Source organism: Carlito syrichta, unplaced genomic scaffold, assembly GCF_000164805.1.
Source record: "Carlito syrichta isolate Samal-C Ts95f unplaced genomic scaffold, Tarsius_syrichta-2.0.1 Scaffold309285, whole genome shotgun sequence".
Classification (NCBI taxonomy): Eukaryota; Metazoa; Chordata; class Mammalia; order Primates; family Tarsiidae; genus Carlito; species Carlito syrichta.
In genome coordinates, this window is record NW_007253381.1 from 268,163 (window position 1) to 280,487 (window position 12,325).

Sequence of the window (12,325 nt, forward strand, 5' to 3'; positions counted from 1 at the left end):
AAAATATTGTATCAAAATCTAATTTATCTTAATTACTGAATGTTTTGGTACCTCCTTCTATTTTGTATCTGAGTCAAGGCCTCTCTTGCCTCACTCTAATCCTGGCCGTGTTGGGGCCTATCTCCAAGCATAAGATAAGAGATGAGCATGAGGGTAAAATGGACCCTCCCTTCAATGTCCATGACAAGAAGAGGCAAGGATCTCTTCCAGTGATCCTGCTCGTTTTGATTCTAGCCCATTGTTCCTTTTCTCATTCTTCACACTCCTGGGGTTTCACTTTAGGATGATGAAACACAAATCTATATTCCTCCTGACATCTCTCCCTAAATCAAGGCTTACCACCCATCTTCTTTTGCTGGATATCTCTATTCATGTCCCAGGGGCACTGCCACTCACAGTGCCAGGCAAACGGAACCCCTGTCTTCTCCACCACCTCAACCTCACTGCTCTTCGTTTATTTCCTGTCTAAATTGGTGGCAGTCCCATCCATCCACTTACCAAGAGATAGCCTAGCAGTCGTTCTGGACTCCTCTCTTTCCTTATCCTGTGCTTCTTATCAATTATTAAATCCTACCGGTTTTTGTCACTTAAGTATTTTCTAAATCTATTTTCTTCCCTTCATCCCTGGGGCCACCTATGTCTCAAGCTTCTTTCTGTTAACACTTGTCATTTCACAGTCTAGCAATTCAGAACCAAATGAACTTTCTCAAGCTCAACAGGCTATCTCTTACTCCATGCCCATGTTCATGCTGTTCCCCCTACCTAGAATGTCTTTCTTCCTTCACTGGGCTAACTCCCACTTATCCTTTAAGACAAACATTAGGCATTACCTCATGATGAACCAAGCACCAGTCTGGGAGGCACTGTGTTAGGATCTGGACAACCACAGATGTGATCCCTGCCCTTACAGCCTGTGTCCCTCATGAGTGGTGTTCTAAGTATTAGAATAACAGGTAGGGAAATCTGAAGAGAGGAGGTTCATCCGCCTCCTTCCTGAAGCTTTCACTGACACTTCCCCTCAGGTTAGGTTAAGAACTTTGTGTTGTGCTTCCATAACACTGCATTATGTCACCACAGCAGCAACCCCATGGAATTATAGTCTTCTTCTTCCTGCCTGGCTTCCCTAAGAATGGAGGCTCCCTGCCTGTTTTACAACCTCAGTGGCTGGCCACAGTAGAAACTTAGTGCATGTTGGCTGAGTGAAAGACTGGCAGAAAGATGTATAAAGAAAGCTAACAGTTGTGGAGTTGAGACCTCAGATTGCTGCTGCTTCCACAGCTGGTGAGCCCCTGTTCTTCTACAGCACCTCTATTAGCTGCATGAGAACTATCTAGATTTACTAACTCTGAGAGGATTTTCTTTTTCTTTGCACAAAGGCCAAGGTAAGTAAGGCCATGGCCAAGTAAGCTGAGTGCTAAATGGAATTAAATTCCTGTGTTCTTGAAAATCTTACCTAGAGGAAAGTCTACAGTTTCAGATGGCATGCCTTTGAGATACCTTTTAGAATGGGAATCACTCACCATATAAGTGTGCTTTTGTGCTCAGAGAGCAGATAGCAGGGAGGGAGGGAGAAAGAGAAAGAGAGAGAGAGGAAATCCACATGGTATACATGGTAAGTATGTCAGTGTTCTGAACAATGCAGAATAGGGTCTTATAGAAACTAACTTTGCTGGGTAGGCTCTTTAAAGATGTGTCAATCAATCCTGAACAAACAGGAAGCTTAGAAGCCTGCTCAGGCTCACTCATGCGGAGCAATACATTAAATTGAACAAGTGAGAGGAACCCAGGTGGTGTTGAATTACCCCTCTTAGGTTGCTTCAGGTACAATCACAGTAAATTATGAAATACCTCCCGGCTGTGCAGCTCCAACAAACAGCACTTACCTTATAGTTTCTGCAGGAAGGGTTGAAGGCATTAGTTCCACAGACGAATAACGCATCATCATTTTTCTTCAAAAGAACTTTAATAAAGTTGTGACATTCATCCTGAAAAAATAATTCAAACTGTTTTGTATCGAGTCCATTCAAAACTGAAACATATTCTTTACCATATACCATGATTTGCTGACAGTAAGGTTAAAATGAAGGTGGCAGAGGAGTTCTCCTGTTTAAAGTTCAAGTTCCTTCTGATGGTAACCATAGGATGATGTCGACAGCAACAATTGTTCTTTCAACAGTAAATAAAAATATAGCATAGAATGGCAGCGTGTGTGTTTATTTTATAATAAAACAAAAGGAAGACAAGGCTGGAAGTGCCAACCTCCCATCATATTAATTTTAATGCCAGATGCTCCGGAGTTCCCTGATGTACAAAGCTTCTGGTTGAAGTGTGTTTTTATGTTGTTATATGACCAAAGGCACAAAACCCTGCATGTCTGCGGCAGTCTTTTATGAGCTCTTCCACAGACTCCCTGTGGGCCTCGGACCACAGAGGTGGGCTATCGCAGAGTGCACTCAGAAGACCCTGGGCTGCCAGCTTTGTGTCCATAATCCCAAGTGCACCTAAGTAGTTCACGATGCAGTCCTACCAGCTGTCGTAATGTTTCATCACTTTAAAAGCAAACTATTTTTGCAAATTAAAGCCTTCAATAAGTTGATGGAAAAAGCAATTACTAGGGGAAAAGGGACTAGCACGATTCATTCGACATCCCAGTCTACAGTGGAAGATAACAGTCAAAAACTTAACCCAAAGTGGCAGCTGCAGGAGAAATGAAAATTGCCCACCTTATGTTTTCCCTTCATTCTGCATGTGTCTACATCAGCCTGTCTAGATTTCCATGTCAGTTTCTGCAGGGATCAAGAAAGAAATCAATTAGAGCCCAGAGGTTGTTGCATTTGATTTAAGAAGTAAGAGTTCCCTTGGGGAGACTAGAGGCTGAACATATATTTATTGAAAGCTTTCTGCACCCTTTCTCCATGATTAATTCACTATAACAACAAAAGATTAGAGATGGAAGTGTTCACTTAATTTTGAACTCTTATCTATTCATTAAACCACAAAATGGTCTTCTCTTTGTGATCAAGACAAAGGAAAGTTAAAAGAATAAACAACACTGTAGAAATTTTACATAAAATATCCAAATTAACTTTCCAAATTATGCTCATTTTGATAAAATACATGTCCTTGCCCTTTCCTTTAAGCTGAAAAACTAACTTTTATAAAGAAGGCTTTTTCCTTAAAATATGGAAGTAATTTTCTTAAACATAAAGGGGACATTCACTAGGAGGAAAAGATTTAACTCAGGTTATACTCCACATAAATGAATGGACTGAAGGGATCTTCTACTTCTATGGCACAGGTTTTATTAACTCAAATATCCCCATGTGGAGTTATAAGAAATGCTTAAGTTATACTTTATGTCTGTCTGCAGTGGATAATGATCAAATTCCTGAACCACAGCAGTCAAATCAAACTTAATATTGCAAGACATAGAAACATAACGTTGAAACATTTGTACAATACGTTTGTGAAACAAAACTTTACTTATGAACACTAGTATTTTCCTGAATGAAAGAGGCAATATTTTATTTTAAAAATTTAGCAATTATCTAAGACTCCAAAATGTGTATATACATCTATATCAGATGAATAAAATACAAAGTACATAACCATTTCTGAACATGTATTAAATCCTAACCTAACCCCTAGTTAGGATTTCACAAAAATGTGTGTTGGCATTTCCAAATTATTATTAGCCACGTCATTTCAATCAATGCATGTAAAATACATATTCTCTTCAAGAACAACCCTAAAGTCCTTCATTTTAGAAAGATTTTTTTAAAAAACAACTTACTTTGCTACAATAAATTTCTTCTGTGTGTGAGGTGTCTATATCAACAGTATAAATATGGTCCCTATAGACAAAGAAAAATTAATATAAGGTCAAACACAAGAATCAAAACAGTTCATTTTCAGCTGATGAGTTGTATCTAAATCAGGGCAGATAAACCCATATCAATGTTTTTAAAAAACAAGATACCCACATGCAAACAAATAAAAGAAATGAACTCAGCCTTCAAGAGATTTCTCTGGACCACATTTTGCACCATCTGATATGTCATGGCATCATGTAAGGGACAGTTTTTATAAAAACTTTCCTGTATTTGTTATTCTTTCTGATATCAGAACTATGGTATCTGCATATATGTAGCTCAGGATGCTGGACCCTAAAAGTTACATTGGCCTAGATGAATTCACATGCTCTTTCAGTATCTTCAAATTCATGTACTAGGTATTCAACATGCCACATTTGTAGACCAAGGGGGCTAACAAAAAACTAATCTCCATCTCCTTCCCTTTTTAGAAAATATTTCTGTCTTAGCTTTGATGATTTGATCGACAAGATGGAAGATGATAAAGGTAAAATTATTTCCAGAAACTGCTCTTTTCTTCAAAAGACAATGGTCAATTAAAGTCTAAAATGTACTTGAGCCTCAAGTTTACAAATCTTGCTTCTGTTCACCCTCTTGTTTTGCTGAGCATTTGGTTGTCGTTACGATTTGCTGCCAATCTCCCCTCAGAAGGGGAGAAACAGAATCAGTAGCTCAGGTGTGGGGCTATATTTAAACATCCCCTTCTGTGTGAGCTGAGTACAAGGGTGTTTTTGTCTGGAATTCAGAAGAAAGAAAAGAAAGGAACTACACTCAACGGAGGAGATAGGGGGCTAGTGAGGGAAAGCAAAACAGCTCATTTTCCCTTGAAATAACATTGACTTTTTCTAAAATGCAGGAAGTCCTGGGGCTGGAAAATTACCCACAGCTTTAAACCAGGACCTCAAGTCTCCCATGCAGACTTCCAAGCCCCTTCATTACTTCAAAGAAAGGGGGGGGGGGAGAAAGAAAGAAGGAAAGAAAGGAAGGAATTATTTGCAGGATTCACTTTAATATAAAAAATATATTTTTTCGTTCTTGGGAAATCTGTTTGCTGCTGCTTTTAAGGAAAGCACAACAGAAAAAAATAAAAATGAAAATAGGCTTGTTTTTGTTTTTGTTTTTTGAGTTGGAGTCTCACTCTGTCGCCCAGACTGGAGTGCAGTGGCCACTCCTGGCCACCACAGCTTCGATCTGCTGGGCTCCGGCGATCCTTCCGCCTCAGCCTTCCAAGTAGCTGGAAGTACAGGTGTGCGCTACCACGCCTGGCTAATTTTTTTTATTTATTGTAGAGATGAGGTCTCACCAAGTTGCCCAGGCAGGTCTCAAACCCGTGGGCTCAGGCAATCTACTTACCTCAGCCTCCCAAGTTGCGGGATTACAGGCTGAGCCACTGAGCCTGGCTGAAAATAGGCTTTTTGATGTAAAAATAAAAGGTGGCAGGGCAGTTGGCTTACAAAATTCCCTTGCTGGCTACTGAACTGAGTGTGTGTGTGTGTGTGTGTGTGTGTGTGTGTGTGTGTGTGTGTGTGAATGTGGGTGTATGTGTTTGTGAGGGTGGCAGGAGGGGAGAACGAACGGAGAGTTTGTTTTGTAAATTGCTGAAATGGGAAGTTTCTTCAAACTTCCGAAGGCAGCCAGAATCGCCCTGCCCTTTAATTTCAAGGCAGTTTTATTGCATTTGTTTATTACTTGTTTGACTTTATTGGTGGTGCTATGGTCAGACTCATTATTGGAACGGAATTGCCTATTACTTTGGTATCAGGTTTGAGATGACTCTAGGCTTTTCCTTGCCCTGCCTCCCCTCAAAACTTTAGTAGAAGCTGAATATATGAATTGTAAATTAACAACTGGTTAATATGCATTGGCAATTCCTCAGAAAGCTCTCAGATTGCCCCCTTTTGGGATGGTTTGTTTATCTTAATTAGCAGTTTAGAGATTAAAAAAATAAGAAGAATTTACAAAGTGGATAATAATAAAACAGAATTGAAAGGGGTTCTTGCCACCAAACCTCACCCAATCCCTGGGTTTGGGATGGGACTTGGCTTGCAATTGCAACACCAATTGTCTGGACAAATTAGGAAGTCTTTTAAAATGAATGAAATCTCCTTTTGGACAATGGCAATCTTTTTCAAAATTTAAAAGATTTCATGGCCTCGGCACACAAAAACAGTGCTTTATGGTAAACCATTGACCAGGATCAGGGGTTATTCCGAATCATCCATGTAGGCATCCCAGGCGTCATACGCTGTTCTTCCTGAATTAACTTATTTGAACATCAACTGATTTAATCGTAGGACTTCCTCTTCCTTCTCTAGCAAGCACCAGTGAATTCTGTTGCCATGGCTTGAACTTAGGGAAGGATTTAACTTTAAATCGTGTTACTTGCTGCCTAGAAACCAGGATCTCTCAGAGCAATAGTGAGAAATGTGAAATTAAAAGGAGAGGAGAAGTCCCAAATATGGTGAGCTCAGAGCTCCTTTAGGAATTTTTCTAAGGGTGTGTATTGAAGGGAATTGGCTGAGGAGGGTGTGAAAGCCAACATGGCAATGCTAAGATGTTACAAACTTGACCTTTAATGAAAGATGAGTCTATCTGATAGTTTAACAAAAATGAATCTGTTTCTTCTTTTCCTTCTATTCTTTTTCCTGTCCGTCCTAAGGGTGGGAATTTAGAATAAAACTGTCTTGGTTTTAACGACCTGGAATAATGGTCACTTTGAAGTCTCCATAGGACCATATGCCTAGCTTCGTGTAGTCCTGGACCTGCAGGCCACACCCAAGTCATCAGGTACAAGGGCGTCTGTTATACTGTTTTTTTCCTCAGAGACTCAATTGCAAAGTGAACAATTCACAGGAGAATCTTGTCAACCTATTTCTCACAGATCCAATGTTTAATAATTTGTTTTGATCAGCCCTTAGATAATTGAGTACAAATGTAATTTCTTAGCTCTGTTACATTTAGCAAACTCAAAATGTTATTTAAGAAGGAACTGGTATTCTACCAGAGGTATGGTCACTGAATGCATCATTGGAATGAAGTGTAATGAATACTCACAATGCCTGTGTCCTTGGGCAACAACTATTAGGTTATTAACAGGACAAATAGTAGCATCTCTATTCCTCAATAGGCTGCAAAGCATAGGGAGTGACAGCATGGACTCTAGAGCAAGATCACCCTGGTTCAAATCCTACCTCTGTCATTTTGGTCCAGTCATTTTACCTCTCTGTTCCTTGGATACCTTTGATAAGACATGGGGATAATGACAGTGCCTTCTCATAGGGTTGCTTCCAGGATTGAATGAATTACAATGCATTAAAAACTTACAGCTATATTTGTTAATTGTATGAGCACAACATATTAGTTGTATGTACTATATAAATATTTGTGAGGTAAAATTTTTTTTAAAGTGTTTTTGCATTGCTCCCTGTGACCAGATGTGGGGTACTCTCAGCATGCTTTGATCTAGTCAATAGTTTTTTTACTTTATATTGCAAAGCTTGTAACCTTGGAACATCTAAGGACTTTAAAAGAATCAATCACTATTGTTATTGACCTGTTCTTTACCTATGCTCACAGTCAGATACAAACATAATCTCTATTTTTTCTTCCCAGTGTGAAATGATTAGTCAGTCTAGACTCAGAAAAGACCACAGGGGATCACCCCAAAGTAGTGCTCTCTCTTGCTGTTTATTTGGAATTACTCTGAATGAGCTACACATCCCCAAAAGGGAGGAATTTCAAGAGACTTCATTAAGATAATCAAATCCAACCTCCTCTCATTTGGCAGAAGACACATGGCCAGAGATGTTTTCCTATAGCTAAATCAAGGGCAGAACAAAAGTCTAAATCTATATGTTCCCTGTTTAAGCAGTATTCTTACCATGCCATTCAGTCTTAAGACAATGGCCTGTCTAAATAACACTTCCTCAATGGATGAGTATTTTTTTTTTTACTACAACCAAATAAAAAATCTTCTAAAATATATATCATGCTTTCTTTGGTTGCCATTGCCAGCCTTCCAAAGTAATGGTATATACTACCAGTTATATATAACATATCATATATATTCATTGCACAAGTACAAGTAGGTTTAGTATACATGCATCTACATACACACTACATAATACATTTACAAATTCAACTAAATTTAACAAATCAGTATCAAAGAGCAGAGCACTCTCCTGGGTGCTTGAGTATATACTTGCATGTATGTTCAAGATACACAATGGATTATTTGAGTGTAAGCTCCAACATATACAATAATTTCTATCTAAATCCACATAAAGTTAATCTTGAAAGTCCACATAAATTGTCTAATCTGGAAAGACTGATTGCTTGACATATTAAAATTGCCTTTAAATTAAGTAACCCTCTGTTTGGGAACCTCAAGATCTTAAAAATGACACATAGCTGGTACATTTAGGACTTTGAGCCTTTGACACTCTGAAGGCAGACATGAGGAAAAGGTCACTTACCTAGCAGCAATGTAGAGGGTTCTATTCATGATCATAATCATCTGGATGTCCAGTCTATGCCTTTGTGTGGTGTTCCGTCCTGGCTTGTGGCCCACAAACACCGGATACTGTTTTGTATCTGTGAAAAGAGGAGATGGGGCAAGAAAGGCAAAAGCAAATCAAGTCAAGAATTGACAGGGCAGGGAGGGGAGGAGGTGGGCCACAAAACAAAGCCACGTTTAAGTCAGACTGTACCACCATTCTCCATATCCAAACGAGTCTGTTATTTTAGGATATACTATGATAAAAGAGTGCTCATTAAGGATGATCAAGTTACAGTTTCATTTCCAGATGATAATAAGCCTAGCTTTATATTTCTAAGTGTCAGAATTTCTGATTTGTCTTTCTTTCTGGGGGCTAAACTTGCTAGTGAACTCACTGCATGAAGGTGCTCTTTTCTTCCACAGTTTTCTTTTCATCTTCTCTAGAGTGCTAAGCTTGAGGGGGCAGTCTGCCAAAGATCTTGTCTCGGGACAAAACTATTTCAAAGCAGCCTTCCCATCAATCACCACAAAGGCAATGTGGTCTGGAGGCGAGAGCCCTTGTCTAGGAGCCAGAAGAAAAATACAGCCTCCACAGGCGTCCAGTTGGAATAATCTACTATTGAAGGCAGCCCTGTTAGGTTAGTTGGCATTCTAGGAACTGTGGGAAGTTCACTCTTGAGTTAAGCAATTGGCTAACAATTTTACAGAAATGTGGGCTTTGGCAGGACAGGTCAAACTGAGTGTAGCCAGTCAGGTGATCTGGAATTTTTCCTGACTTGGAGAGTCAACATGCATATTTCTCCTTTCCTACAGTTCTGTTTGGCTGAGACTGGGCATTTAGAAATATCTACATCTCAACATCTTTTTGCCTTTACATCTATAGTCTCCAGAGCACTAGCAATCCACCAAACAACTTAGAAGAAAAGAAAGATGGATCACATTTAAAAGACACTTGTTTTCTGAGGAGGAATGGGAGTGAAAATAATGACTAGAAAACCATTCACAGATTTATGCTTCAACCCCTATACTTTACACCTTGGTAGTACATGGGGATTCCTCACAGTGATTATCTTATTGGAGAGCCTCAAGCTTTATGTGATTACCTAGTGCTTTTCCTTCTGTTTCTCTGAAATTTCATATACACATTCATCAAGGAGGTTGCTAAAACAGTTCATGTATCTCTACTATCATAGATTTTAGTGACCATTGAAGTATGATTTTCAGCAGTACATTTTGGCTGGGGTCCCTTCTATACTAGGGTACCAAAGACAGAAAACTTACCTCGAATGGAAATAAATAAATGTTTATTAAGTTCTGATATCTTGAGTTAGGTGGACTCTCACATTTTAGGAGTAATGTTCTTGACCTATGCAATTTGGTCTTAATCATGCCCTTTGACCTTTTGCTCTCTAATTGTTTTATGGTCAGTCTTGCTACCTCATCTTCATGTAAAATTACCTCTTCTTGTAACCCAGAAAATCCAGTTGAAAGATGGGCATTGATAATATCCCATATTAATGTTAGACACATTTGTATAGTTCACTTGGTATTTGTTTTAGGGGAATTAGTGGGGAAATAGGTATTTGGGGAAATACGTATTTGGGATAAATGCTTTTTTTACACTTTTACTGTGACAAAATACTTAGACTTTTGGAGGGCAAAAAAAAAAAAAGTAGTAAACTATATGTTTCATCCAACACATAAGTAGGACTTTTCTCTTTTGAGCAGACAACTAAATTCTTAGTCAGTATCTATTGCTTACAATGAAGAAGAGACTAGAAGAAAGTAATGAATGATTAAAATAGGCCCTCTGTAAATTCAAACTCACTTTCCACCTGAGCATAGTAATAATATAACTTCTAAGTCTAAAAAATATTAATTTTTTCTCTGAAGTACTCAAAACAGTCATCTTTTTTTGTTCATAGCATGTAACAGTGGTCAGATACTAATTATATATGAAAAGATGTGTAATACTGGCAATATCCAAATGATAATTCTGGCACGAACATAATGGCCTCCAAGTAGTAACTGAGACTTCATCAGGGTTACTGAGAACCATTTCAAATTCTTACACACGTGTCCCCATAACAACATTTGATGGAGTTAATGATATAAGTAATTACACCAATTTGACTAGACTTAAGTTAACTACCTTTGCCATCTACATAGGTTAAAATAACGAGGTCTCTTTTTCTATTTAATTTGTGATTTTTGTTTTCTGCTAGGCTGATTCAGGCTAAAATGTCCATGAGGGGAGAGAGTGAGTGAGGCCGTGGGTACTTACAGTTGCCATGCGAAATACTGATTGGCTCAGAATCTTCTGGGAAACCAGCCCCAGAAAAGTGTAGCAGTGTGAAATATAGCAGCAAGGCTTCTGACCTCATAGTAGTTCAGCGGGGAGACTTTATTTCTCTACTTCACCCTGCCAAAGAGCAAAGAAGGAATTTTTTTTTTGCAAGTCAGCTTTATCCAGTGTCACAAAATGAAATGGCCTTGAAGATAAAACTCAAGAGAAAAAGGCTTCTGCTTCATATCTTTTCTGTTGTAACTTCACTGATTGCTGTATTTTACATACAGAACCTGTATCCATTGCATCCATTACCCACTGTTCTCTCCTTACAAGTCTCCATGAGTCTGAGCCCTTTGCAAAGTTTCTCCCAAACAGGGGGTACAGAGCCTTAGTTCCTGTGTCCTGAGTCATCTTTAGGTCATCATAGGTGACTGTTTGATAAATATAAAACTGCATTCTAAAAACCGTGAACAACTGAGAAGCATTTTTTTTTTTAAGGTAAAAGTTTTCTTTTTCTCAGCAGGTGTACAGAGATCAAAATTGCCATCCCCACTCCCCAGACATGTTTTATTTGGCCAGCCCACGATCTTTCAGAAATGTAAAGTATTTGCCAATATTGAAATATTAATCTGATATTGAGATTTTCAGCCTCTTTGTAAAAATAAGAATATATGTCATAGTGACTTAAATGACAATTTCTTTCAGTCACCATGCCTCTACTCCCAACACACACACACACACACACACACACACACACACACACACACACACACCCACACACATCTACTTACAACTGGCCCCGGTCACGCATTTCTATTACCTGCCTGACCTCTGGTTTATATAATTCTACAATGAACTTAGATATAAATAAAATTACATAATCTGTGTTTAAAAAGAAGTGAGCTGGGCACAGTAGCTCATAACTGTAATCCCAGCACCTCAGGAGTCTGGGGTGGGAGGATCACTCGAGGCCACGAGTTCAAGACCAACCTGGTTAACATAGCAAGTCTTTATCTCTATAAAAAATAAATAAATAAAATAAAAAATAAGAAATAAATGGATCCCTTCACACTCTGTAAAGAATGCTGTAAGGAGACTCTGAAACCACATCCTGAAATGGTATTGTTGATTTTTTTAAAAATCACATCTCTATATATTTTAGTTTCAAATGCTACCTTGCAAACAGTAGTGAATAAAAGTGCCAGATACACTGTTTCACCCATCTGTATTTTCTTTGAAGATGCTCTTTATGTATAGAAAAATTCTCCTAAATCTTGGAAATAGAAATAATCCTATGTAGGACTGCTGAATACAGTTTAAAAAAGACTCATAATGCAGTAAATATCACATACTTTTCAGACATATTTCAAACAAGTGTTGATCTATTGTGGAAATTAATGTAAAATGGGGATATCTTTTCATCTCTCCAGAGTAGCAAACTCTTTGAAGTAGCTTGCCAAAAATTGTCTTTTTTGAACAAAGCTATTTTATTGTGTCCATCAATCATTTAAGATTTGTGGGTAGAAATGTCAAACTTAGTAATCTAGATGTCTTTGAAAGTTAATTTGGCAAACAAACTGCTAACTTATGCTTTCTGGAACACCATTTAATATTAGATACCTATGTCTCTTTTCTTCATGCCAAAAAAAACATTAATGAGTCCCA

The 12,325-nt window shown here is 38.4% G+C and overlaps 1 protein-coding gene across 2 annotated transcripts in view; it reads right to left on the reverse strand.

Moving 5' to 3' along the window:
• SEMA6A (semaphorin 6A) overlaps positions 1-12,325 on the reverse strand; it is a 131,717-nt gene that overhangs the window by 52,228 nt on the left and 67,164 nt on the right. For both annotated transcript variants that reach the window (XM_008067088.2, XM_021717097.1), the window contains exons 2-6: positions 10,655-10,792; positions 8,348-8,465; positions 3,794-3,854; positions 2,724-2,786; positions 1,884-1,985 (exon numbers count right to left, since the gene is read on the reverse strand). In XM_008067088.2, coding sequence (XP_008065279.1) covers positions 1,884-1,985; positions 2,724-2,786; positions 3,794-3,854; positions 8,348-8,465; positions 10,655-10,754 — 444 coding nt within the window. In that variant the 5' untranslated portion in view covers positions 10,755-10,792. The remainder of the gene's footprint in view (positions 1-1,883; positions 1,986-2,723; positions 2,787-3,793; positions 3,855-8,347; positions 8,466-10,654; positions 10,793-12,325) is intronic.